The sequence below is a fragment of the Carcharodon carcharias genome, chromosome 17 (genome assembly GCF_017639515.1).
Source record: "Carcharodon carcharias isolate sCarCar2 chromosome 17, sCarCar2.pri, whole genome shotgun sequence".
In the NCBI taxonomy this organism is placed as follows: Eukaryota; Metazoa; Chordata; class Chondrichthyes; order Lamniformes; family Lamnidae; genus Carcharodon; species Carcharodon carcharias.
The window spans coordinates 22273227-22284858 of record NC_054483.1 but is presented as its reverse complement, the minus strand read 5'-3'; the positions used below and the strand labels follow the sequence as shown (position 1 = coordinate 22284858).

Below are 11632 nucleotides of genomic sequence, written 5' to 3'. Positions count from 1 at the left end.
CATCTGTAAAATGAACTTTTATTTCAGTCGGCGCTTATTTTCTTGCTACCGAATTATGTTTCTTGAATATCTGCGCAGGTGGCGGTATGTGTGTGTGTTTGTGTGAGGGAGGAGGCTGAGTGTAATGGCATTAATCAGACTCGGCTTCCGCGCTTTCCTGCGCCCGCTCCACTCACACACTCAACAGCCTGAAATCAAATCGCTGATTGATCGTCGGCTTGGAAAGCAAATGCCGCAACTTCACTCAAACTGCAAGACAATTCTATCGTCTCCCTTTGTCATGCGGAGTGAACTCGCAATAAATGCTCGCCGGGCTTCGAACCCTGATTCACGCAACCTTCCCGAATCTGTCATCGAAAGATTATATTTTGCAGGGTGGCATTTATCCGGCTCCCTTTCAATATTAGCGCCATGACTGAGAGCAGTTCTTAAGAAAGAGTGTCCAAATTTCGAACAAAATATTTACGTAATAAAATTTCTATCAAATGGATTCAAAGATCCTCGTGCATCAAATGTCATCAGAGATTTTACCATTTGCATTTCAGTGAATATTAAAATATCCTTTCCTTCTGCCCATTCTCGGTTTATATAAGCGCGGGTTGGAACGAATTGACATCCTGTCGTTTCCTGCCAGGACTTGGTCAAATTTATTCCCTTCATAGTTCCATGCAAAGGCTTTAGGGGCAGGGAGGGCTGAAATAAACATTTCTCCACCCTTACTGCCCTAAATTTGTTAAATAATCACATCAGTGTACTCGCAAATGATAAACCGGTCTTTTTTTTTACATTAAATGAAAAATAAGAAAAAATACAATTTCTCGCTCAACGCATCCCTCACACCCGTCATGTATCCATCGATCAGTTCAGTGGGAATCTTATGTGGATCCGCCATCAAAAAGCTGAAAATACTAAAAGCATAACAGCAAAAAAAATGTGGGGACTGCGAGGGTATTGGAACAGGATCCTGAGTGGAGCCGAAATAACCAATCGTTCAAAATGCTTATCAAATGCTTGCTTTATTCCACCCTGAAGTTAGACTGGAACGTTGTCCGCCTACCCGGACAATTTTAAACTCTCCCCTGCTTCCTCCTTTTGACAGGCCCCGCCGTCCTGCCCGTACACACTTTTCCTCGCCACGGCAGGAGCTGATCCATGCATGTGAACAAAAAAAAAGCAAATAGAAATATCCGTGTCCTTCCCTGGATGTTTTGCTGTACGCGATGCCTCTCCCCTGCTCAGACCTGTCCCCTGTCGCTCTCTCTATTCGATTGCCTCACCCTCCGAATCTGTACACTCGGGGCTCAAGGCAGAGCAGGTAAATTATTTGAAAAAGAAGAAAGAAAAAAACTGGAGGGACTTAGGCTTCTAAACCTTCTTTCGAAAAGGCAGACTGACCTTTAGGTGCTGTGCAAAGATCCCCTCACTATCAAACGCTGTCCAACAAATTCCGAAAAGGCCCGATACTTCCGAGCAACATTTTCGTGTGCGCACCAATCCCCCGACTAAGCAACTTATCATTCCAGATAGCAGGTGAATAAAAGAAATCTGAATGCGGCTCTGCCCGTTTGACACCAACAAACGGCGGCGCTTCATTTATTTGTTCGCCCATTCCGACGCTGTGGGTAATTCAGCATTAATTTGAACCCTGCTGACACTCGCTTTGCACAGACCCGTGAACACGGGTTCGGAGCGTTGAGGCAGCCCAGTCTGGAGTGCCCAGCGATCGGGAGGCGGCACTTGCTACTAACCCGCGTCTTTGTCCATTTATTAAACGGGGAACCTTTAATCAACAGGCATACAAGTATTACAGTGCTTAAATAACTCGTATAAACAGCACAACTGCGATGTAACTCTTCGAAAGCAACTCAAAGTAGAGAATCCCGATAAAACGAAAGTGTATAAACATACTAAAAAAATGTCCATTTCATTTTCGTACTGTCCTATTTATAGGGAAATAATCAAATACTACAAGATTATTAATATTTTAAAATATATTCCGAGCTATCAGTACTGAAAGATTTTATCCTAAAATTTTACTTCCGCTTCCCCATCAATACGGGTTCTGGGAGGGAGGGGGTGGGGTTGGGGGGGAGGGAGAAAAAAAATGCTTCTCAACCTGCGGAGGGCATTCTGGACTAGAGGCATCAACCGCTTGAGTATGACATACCTGTGCCGATTGCACCTGGAAGGGCATGATCTGAAATCGGCAAGTGGACCATTTTCGTACAAATACCCCTGCCCTCCAAGATGAAAGGCTTGGGAGCGGAGGGTGTGAGGGTTTGGGAGGGAGAGGGCTGGTGTGAACTGTTATTGCCTCTGTGCAAATTAAGGAAAGACTTCTTACCGAGAGGTGTGGGGAAGAAGAATATACCACCCAGTGGAAACCACCACCCTCCCCCCCTCCCACCCCGTCTCCCTCCCTCCCACCTTCAGTGTGGTTGTCATCAATAACATTTATTTGGAGTTTTCTTTATGAAATTTGACAAATAGATTTTGAACCATTCCGTTTGAAGCGGCCTGCCAATGTCCAGGGTATTGTTTAAAAGTAGTTTATATATATATATATATATATTTTAAAAAAACATACTTGTTTGGGACCTTAACCACTTATTTGCATTTCCTCGCCACACCTGGGCAGTTAAAAGACTATTTTTGCACGGGCCAAGGCACACAGAGATGGATTGTAAAGGCGGTTGTTTCGTGACCTGTGATGATAATTACGGCAGGCTCGAGAGATACAATTTGCATTGAGGAGCTGACACTTTTCATATTAACAAATTATAGACTGATGAGGGCAGAGCGCGATGACCGTTATGTTTATGTGTTGGAGAGGATATTCTCTCCCCCTCCCCCTCCCCGCCCCCCACCCCATCCGTCTCCCAAATAGTTGGGCTAAAATGAGACGTGTAGAATATCAAGTCCATTTTATACTGGTCGATCCACCGCATATTGACAGGGGCTGAGGTTGGAAGCTGGGTTCTGCACGGGCCCATAGCTGAAGGTAGAAGAGTGATGCTTGGCTCGAAGTCTCAGGCTGGCCAAGCTGCTGTTGCAGTTGTCCCGGTACACGTATGGACTGGAGCTAGTTCCGTAGGGGCAGGGGGTGGCAGCGACCGCCGAGTTCAGCGAAGGGCTGCCGAGGCTGCCGTTCAAATTATTCAAACTGGAGCCAGGTAGAGCGGAAGGGACCATAGTCATGGAAGGGAGTGAGCTGGGCGTCGAAAACATGCCTTGCGACGACAGAGTGTTGACATTCATGGAATTGAAGAAAGAGAAGCTCTTGGCCGAGATAGGGTTGGTGGCTAGTCCTTTCGTGGCCCAATTGTTGTACGAATACCCCGAGTACACATCCTCGTAGGGTTGCACCAGCCCATTAAAGGGCGCTCCAAAACCCCCCTTGCAGAGTTCTGCTTGTTGGTGGCGTTCCCGTTTCCTCCACTTGGCTCTGCGGTTTTTGAACCACACCTGACCAAACCGAAAAGTAAAGCAATTTAACTTTCAACTTGTAAGTATTTAGTGATGAGAAAACTGAATGCATGGAAGGGTCGAACAAAAGCATTTAATTACATCAAATATTGCCCACCTGGAAAATCAGACCAAAATTGTTTCTAACCAGGCAAAGGGTTTCCTATTGACGGTTCTGTGTCTAATATTTTTCTAAACTAACCTGTGACACAGTAACGCAAACACACACAACAAAAACATTGAGTGTTCCAATACAAACATATACAATACAATACAAACATATAATCATCGAATAAAATTTATGAAGTCCAGGATCTCGTCAGCTATGGGTCCGTAACCCTTTTCTCAACTTGCCCTGCCACCTTCGTTGATCTGTGCACCTTCTTCACCCCACCCCCCAACCCAGGTCCCTCTGCTCCTGCGCTCCTTTTAGAATTTGGAATTGTATGTGTGCAGACAGACATCTGCAAGTTCAATACACACATCGCGAATGTACGTTGTGCTTATTTTTTAGCCAAGCCATTTCAAGCTTCGCTTGTTAGGACCCAATCTTGTGCCCTTTAACTGACTGCAAGGTCTTATTAAAACCCATGGAAGAAGGTTGAAACAAAAGCTAGGTTCGGCTTTCGAGTCAAACCTCTGGTTCAAGGCGTTCAGAGCAACGGATGTTTCTGGTTTGAATAAATGCACCCATGAGAGTCAGATTTGTGTAATAAAGTCCCATCTACCCAGAACTATACTTTCCTGTGTTAGCTCGCTCTACTTTGCAAACGATTGATTCCCTGAAGTTATGGTTGCAATCATTCCCTGGCTTTGTTCACTTGTGCAAGAAATTCCTATTAAAATGCTTTACTTTTTGCTCTAAGTGCCTTGCTTTGAAAACCATTTTTACCAGTTAAAATGTCAACAAAAAGTTCAAAATATCAGTATCTCGCTTGTTAAGTAACAAAATTTAAAGTCTTAAAGTCGAAACGACAGTACAGTTGCCGTCTAAAGGCTTGCTTTGGGGATGTGGAAGGTTTTGCAGCTTGCAATATTTACCCTGATCCTCGCCTCGGTGAGGTTTGTCCACACCGCTATTTCCTCCCGAGTGGACATGTCTGGATAGCGGTTCCTCTGGAAAGTCGCCTCCAGTTCCTGCAGTTGCTGGCTGGTGAAGTGAGTCCTCTGCCTCCGCTGTTTCTTTTTGACGGAACTGTCTTCCGAGCCCGAGTCGTCGGACTTACATCGCCGGAGCTGCTCGTTCTCTCCTGCCGGGGGTGAGCAACACAACAGACGAAATGAGAAATTGATGTTCTCCCTTCGCTGCGCCATATCAAAAGCTTCCTTAGACCATATCAATGGCACAAGTTCCAGTCATATGCACCTTCTCCCAATCTGTAAAAATCTTACAATTTTACCAAGATGCTGCTTTTTAAAAAATAAGTATGTCATATTCCAGAGTTTGGAAACTCGGTTCCACACTTTTAACACAATATTTAAAGACAGCTAATTGATTAAGCACTAAGCGTTGTTTTAAACGTGCAATTTAGGGTTCAAATTATCACCTTAAATTATCCAAATAAACTAAACGGACATTGGCATTGCTGCAGACATTTCCAATAGACGCCCCAATCATTTGTTCAAACTTCTGTGGCAAACTGAACGGTAGATCAGCTTGATATGTATTTTGTAAACTTCGGCCGGCCTCCCAAACTATTGTTTGTTGAACTATCAATTTTAACCAAAATCTTTTGTGGGTAAACTCAAGATAATCAGGATTCGTGGCGTTCTACCGGCCGCCTCCCGGGTTTATTTCGACTTGGAGAAAGGATAATGTACAGTTTTATTTTTTCTCTTCTTGTGTATATAGTTCCAAATCCTGCACAATAAACACAAGGCACAGCACAGGCCTGCTTCTGTTTCTGCCAAGTTCCTTTACAACATCTCCAATGCTGTTAATCCATATCAAGGGACACCAATTAAGTACAAAATATAGAACTTTTCAAAAATGGTGTTCTTGTTGATGAAAGCTGTTTCACATTAGAGATTTCCCGGAACTGGAGATGAGATCATTTGACTTGATCCGATTGTTTTAATTTACACTTTTCAATGATTCATGATATGTCCAAACTCTTTGCAATTTGTGTGCTCCGGCGCGAATATTCAAATAATCTGAATATGAAAGTATTACTACCTCTAAAGAAACGGGGTGCTGGCTCTGATACTGTCCAGTGCGCTGCCTGCAAAGTAAACTGTGAAAATCATTTCTGATTTAGCGACCTGGCTGCTTTCGAAGAGAGAACTTGAGTTTGTGATATGTTTGAGTTAAAGTTATTGAAATTGGTCCTTGTATTGGAAGTATTGAGATGTTTCTGAGGGGGTTTTGGGAAGTTGCATTGATGTGTTGGGAGATTACATGACGGGTATTGAACTGGGAGTTGTTCGCAAATTCTCCCATCTACACCCGATTTGAAAAATTCCACCGTTCGTATGTCTTGTGAAATGTCATTGGTGACCAGGGTTAATACATTATAACCAGAGTTAGTATAGCATAACCATAACGAGTGCATTATGGCCAGGGATGCTATTACTGTGACCGGGATTGCTATGTTATGCCCAGGGTTAGTGTATATTGTGAAAATAATTCAAAATAAACGCAGAATAGTCGAGAAACTGACCGCGGGCTGAGACAGACCGCTCCATAATAGTTATTCCCAAATTGTGTCAATTTAGTGAGCGGCATAATTCGTTAATTGGGATTTAAAGTTGGAAACCAAAATTAATTTCAATTTATTTCATACGTCAGATTAATTTAAAATACAAATTTAAAAATCAATCAGTTCGTTCAAATGGAAGGATGGAGAATGGGAGCAGCCAGTACGAACTAGGAGTCAACGGCTTTAATCGTGTTGGTATCATTTTGGAATTTGAAACAAAGAATTTGGCGTTTAAAATAATTCGATGCCACTGTGCAGAAGGCAGCTGCAGCTTCAGCACTTGTTTGGTTCTCTTCACATTCTTACCTCCACTCTCACTGTTCGGCGTCCCGGCTAAGTGCCTGATCCCGAAAGAACTATTATTCCCAGTTGAGTTTTGCAATGATTTCAGAGAAGTCGCTGCCATGCTGTACCTACACCAGTTTGAACCAGAGCAAGGTTTCCGATCAAAAAATAGTCTTCAAATGGTCCATGCAGATTTATTTTTTGAAAGAACAGTATTTTTTTTTCCTTAACGCCTGAACAATTTGCACCCGAGGTCCTTTTAATCCCAACCGCTAATTCCAAAACTCAGTCTTTTCCTGTCCGATTCTATGGGGCGGCTGTTTCCTCTTGCTGTCCATTGTGGACAGGCTGTAGTAAGTTTGGAATAAAGCACGTTGGATAAGGGGGGGGCCGGTGGGGGAGGGGGCGGGGGTGTTGGGGGATGGAGTAGGAGGAGGCAGGGAACCGAGAGGAGGAAATCCCGCCTATAGATTCTGCGGATTGGTCACTTCAGGTTGCTGCTCACAAAATTGTCGGGGTCTCAATCTTCGATTGGCTTCATAATCTGCCAATAATAATTGACTTGTGACGCTTTGGTGAAAGGGGTGTCAATGAATGAGCAGCTGTCGGAGCGGCTCCAGGGAGCCGAACGTCCCAGCCGTCACATCAGTGGGTCTATTGCACACAAATACCTGAATTCTCCTCGACTGCAGACCCTTCAATCTGAGCTCAGTTGCAACTTGCAATTTATTTTTGTCTATACGTTCTCACAGCCTTGCACCTAATATGGACAAATTCTGTAAAGGCGGCAGCAATAAATAGGTACAAACGCTGCCGCCAATTGTGCCTTCGACTCAAACTAAAGCATGAACTTTAGCGTAGAACCCGAGAAGCGTGCCTTGCTACTGTTTATTGCATTGATGTGCTGTGGGGGTCTTGCCACTGAGAATTTGATCACGGTTTGTGGTTAATATGTGTACACAATGACGCCACTTGCAGCCATAAATTTTGGATACAATCTCGTTAATCCCATCGATTTTGTTTAAACGGGACAAAGTTCAATTAACCTCACTTGGAATAAGACGGATAGCTGTGAGTTCATAACACTCAGCTACGCCGCTATCATATTATTGCCCGGTTCGCCCATCTACACTCGTTCTAAAACATACAAAGGATGCCTTGGATTAGGAAGATAGGCTGTCCTGACTAGATTGATGTGCAGATGTCAACAATGTACAGCTGCCGTAAAATTTATTCTTGGGGCGGAGAGTTGCTGGGAATAGTTTCGCGTTCATAACCATGATGTCATGCTCCTGGGCTTTTGGAATGATTGAAGAATACAATATGTTCGCTTGAGTCTCGCAACTTGAACGATCAATTGTTCAGAAGGAATCTCTTGTTAGTGTTGTCAGGCTGCCAAGTCAGCTCCCTCAACTCAAGAAGCCCTCTCCAGTTCTGGCAAAAGTGCGCCATGGCTGGGAGAGGGAAGCGGTGTGCAAACCGGTGAAGATAGCTCAGTGATACTTTCAGGAGGGAATGGGGAACATCAAGTGGGAGTGCTATTTAGTCAGGAGACCATCTTGGATAAAGCAGAGGTGGGCACCTCAAGCTTCCTTAGTTGTTAGTGTGTGACACTCTGCCCTCTGGTGCCCTGACCCACAGAGATGGTTGAACTGTCCCTACTGCTGTGGAGCCAAAAATGTACCAAAAACTCAAGCGCGGATTGGTGGCCAACGACTGGGCGATGGAAAGCAGCTGACAGGGCAGCGGCAGAAAGGTGGCTTACTGTGTGCTGCATGTCGGGTTATCACGGGGTGGGGGGGTTGTGTTACTCCTCAATGTGGCCTTAATCTGCCACATCTCGGTGAGCCACTCACAGTATAAAAATGGAGCCAGAATGGGTTAGTCTATGGACAGAAAGGAAACATTAAGCTTCCAGCCCTTCCTTGCATAAAGCCGTTGTGCTCGAAAATAGCATTCATTGTGTGAAAGGCTGTTTAGGCCAAGTGATGAAGCGCTCCATTACCGTGGAATTGTACAGCCAATCCGCCCATCGTGCCATCATTGCAAGAGCCATCCAATTAGCCCCACTCCCTTTCCCCATAGCCCTACAAACGTTTCCGTTTCCGGTCTACATCACATTTTTTTTTGACAACCACGGTTTAATCTGCTTCCACCTCCCTTTCAGGCCAAATCATAACAACTGGGAGTTAAAAAAAATCCTCACCTCGCTCCTCAGTTTTTTGTTAATTATCTTATATTTGTGTCCTCTAGTTATCGACCATCCTAACAGCAGAAACAATTTCACCTTATTTACTCTATCGAAACCCCTCATCTTTGTGAACACCCCTTTATTATAAAACAGTAATCCTAACTTCTCGAGTCTCTCCACATTACTTTCATATCTGCGATCGTTCTGGTCAATCTCATCTACGCCCCTTTTGTTAGACCAGTTCAGTGAAATGCAGATATTTTAAAATATTTTCTTTTTCGCGCAATATTTGGACGTACACCTGAAGTCTAGCACTTTTACTGTTTTTTCTGGAATCGACACCGATGGGGAGGTGGAATCGGGGATTTTTTTCAGCACGGGGAGCAGATATATTCAGTCCAGAAGAACTTTCTCAATGTGGTCTCAATTCTCTGACATTTTCCCCTCGAAATCTGACAATGCCGCGGCATAAAATGTGCCCGGCAGAGAATCGTGATTGTTGACTGAAGAGAGATGGGTCTTCTCTCAGTCGTGAATGGAAGAGGACGTTAAATGATAGACCATCCCGGAATGAACTTTGTTCAGAAAGGGCGGGAGGAACCTCCTCACAATCGGTCCTGCGGTGTAGTTTCTTTGGAGCTATTCCTTGAGTCAGTGAATTACCGAGGTGATGCAAGGCCCGTATGATCCTGGTAATTAGTGTCCACATATTGATCATTGTTTTTAACAATTAGGATTAATTTTGATATCTAAAGCAGTAGTTATGCTACCAGGCAGCTGGTAAAAGTTAACAGGGTGGGGGTGAGAGGGGGGCCCAAACGCTGAATGAACTCGGTGCTCTCCCTCACAGCAGTTATGTTTCATGTTAGAGCGCCGTTTGCAGTTCTTCCCTGTCCGATTCCCGTCCGAGGCTCGGTGCACAGTTCTTGCTGCCGTTCAGAACTGAGTGAATACGGAAGTGATGTGGGACAACATGAAATGCCTTCTCCCTCTGATCTCCTGCATAGTTCCGTGCAGATCTTCAACTGCAGCACCTGGACGTACCCTATTCAGGTTTTGTATTTTTAGACCCGTCGAGACAACACTTTGTTTGGGCATTCGTTGGCAGTGAACGCATCTCAAGCCCTTTCCTTCCCCTACCACATACACATACACACACACACACACACACACACACACAATTCCTTTCAAGGTATGAATAGGTTTTCAAACGAACACAGATATGGATGAAACTCTCTGTCCACGCGTCCAAGTGTGAGCTGCACGGATTCTCGGCGCTTGAATTCGCAAGGTGCACTTTGCAGCCGCACGTTTCATTCTGCCGCTGCCGCCTTGCCGTGAATGGCTTTGCTGAGTTGCTGGAAGCCGTGTACTTTTCCACGAGGTTCCTCCGCCCGACACTGCTCAGTTCAAAAGTCAAGTGGCATCAGGACCAGTTTATTCCAGGCCCAGCGCTGAGCGCACAAGAAAACCGGTTAGATTGTTAGTCATAAACTCACAGACCATGTTGCCTTTTGTCTCAGGGTACACGATTTAAGCAGAGCCCGCTGATATCAGAGGCTGACGAGATATCAAGTCAGGAACAATGAAACTGAAGCGTCCCCGGGTGATAACGTTACATATCTGGCCTTCCTCTGTCTGGGAATAAAACGATGAAAATACTGCGCCTCCTGACCCCGCTCTTTGCCCCTTTAATTGTGAAATATATTTTTAAAATCTACCCCCTGTCAACCGGCTTTTCAGCCTCACTGCATCGCAATGTTCACTTAACCGCTCATTTTTGTTTTGGCAGTGACTGTTTTGGAGGCCCTTCCGCAGTAATTTCGGTAAAGGCCCTACACTCCCTCAGTGCACATCTCCTAGTTTCTTCTTGCGATCAGTTACAGGGCCGTGTCCCACGGTCAGCAAATGTTTCCTGCTTTTAAACCCTTATTTTGATCGAACCGACTGATTTATTCGTGCAGCGTGTAAAGTTACAAACAGTAACAAAAAAAAACCTATGCTGTAAAATATTGCATTTATGAATCATTCTCGTATACAATTGGGGATTTAATTCAGATAAAAATAGCTGCAGCGAGAAAACTTAAGTAATGATTGAGGCGGATCACTTCGATCGCTTTTGAACTCGAGTCCTGCCGACTCATTTACCAGACTCACTGAGAAATTGGAACGTAGAAAAGGCACCTTTTACATCAATTTCACTTTAAAGCGTGCAACGCTTATATATTTTATATAATCTATAATCAGGCGATCTCGTGTACGGTAAAGTTCAAAAATAGAGATGTCCCTTCGCTTCAGGACAACTGGAAAAGTGGCACCGTGTAATGGGTTAAGGTGACAGTATAGGATGCGCTGTTTAAGTCTCAGGAATGCAGCCCGAACCCCTTTCATTCACTGCTAACATGAGCTATATACCATCAATTCTGACATGCAATCATGGCATTAAATTCTCGGATGTACGGTGCAGCGTATTGTATTACAGCTGGGCGCCGTGCAGTCTTTGCCAGGGTCCCTCAGCTGACACCAGTTCAGCGAGAAGTGTTTTACTGGGCTGCCAGCGAGCAGGAATAATATCTGTCCGGTTAATTTATTACCGGCCTGCAAAAGTCAGCAGCCAGTAAATTCAGTCACGTTAGTAATTACAACAGGTTAACACGGTGCCCGCTATAAATAAAAGACACCTAATACTTATCTGGAGTCTCGTAAAAAAAATGAGGTGTCAGTCGTTGCTCATCTCCACCCCCTGTACTGAAAAGATTTATAAGGGGTTGAGTTTGCAGAAAGTATTTGAAATGCAGTGTGCACTTTTTGACAGGCTGTTGAACGGGAACCCGACGCTGAATGTTCGGGAATACTCTCTGCTGATTTATTCAAGTTCTCCTCTGGTCCAGGTGGATTCCTATAATCCTGACACCTACGTCCTCCTCTTTGGGAGTCCCTTCTTTCAAAGCCCAGGCATTTGTTTATGCACTGGTATCTTACAAAAGTACCC

General features: G+C 44.5%; 1 protein-coding gene across 1 annotated transcript; it reads right to left on the bottom strand.

Annotated features, from left to right (window-relative positions):
- Positions 1–2925: 2925 nt before the first annotated feature.
- LOC121289612 (pituitary homeobox 3-like) lies at positions 2926–6570 on the bottom strand. Its single transcript, XM_041209234.1, has 4 exons — positions 6471–6570; positions 5241–5326; positions 4507–4791; positions 2926–3465 (listed from the first exon to the last, which is right to left on the bottom strand). The coding sequence occupies exons 1-4, from the start codon at positions 6568–6570 to the stop codon at positions 2926–2928; spliced, it is 1011 nt and encodes a 336-aa protein (XP_041065168.1).
- Positions 6571–11632: the final 5062 nt, after the last annotated feature.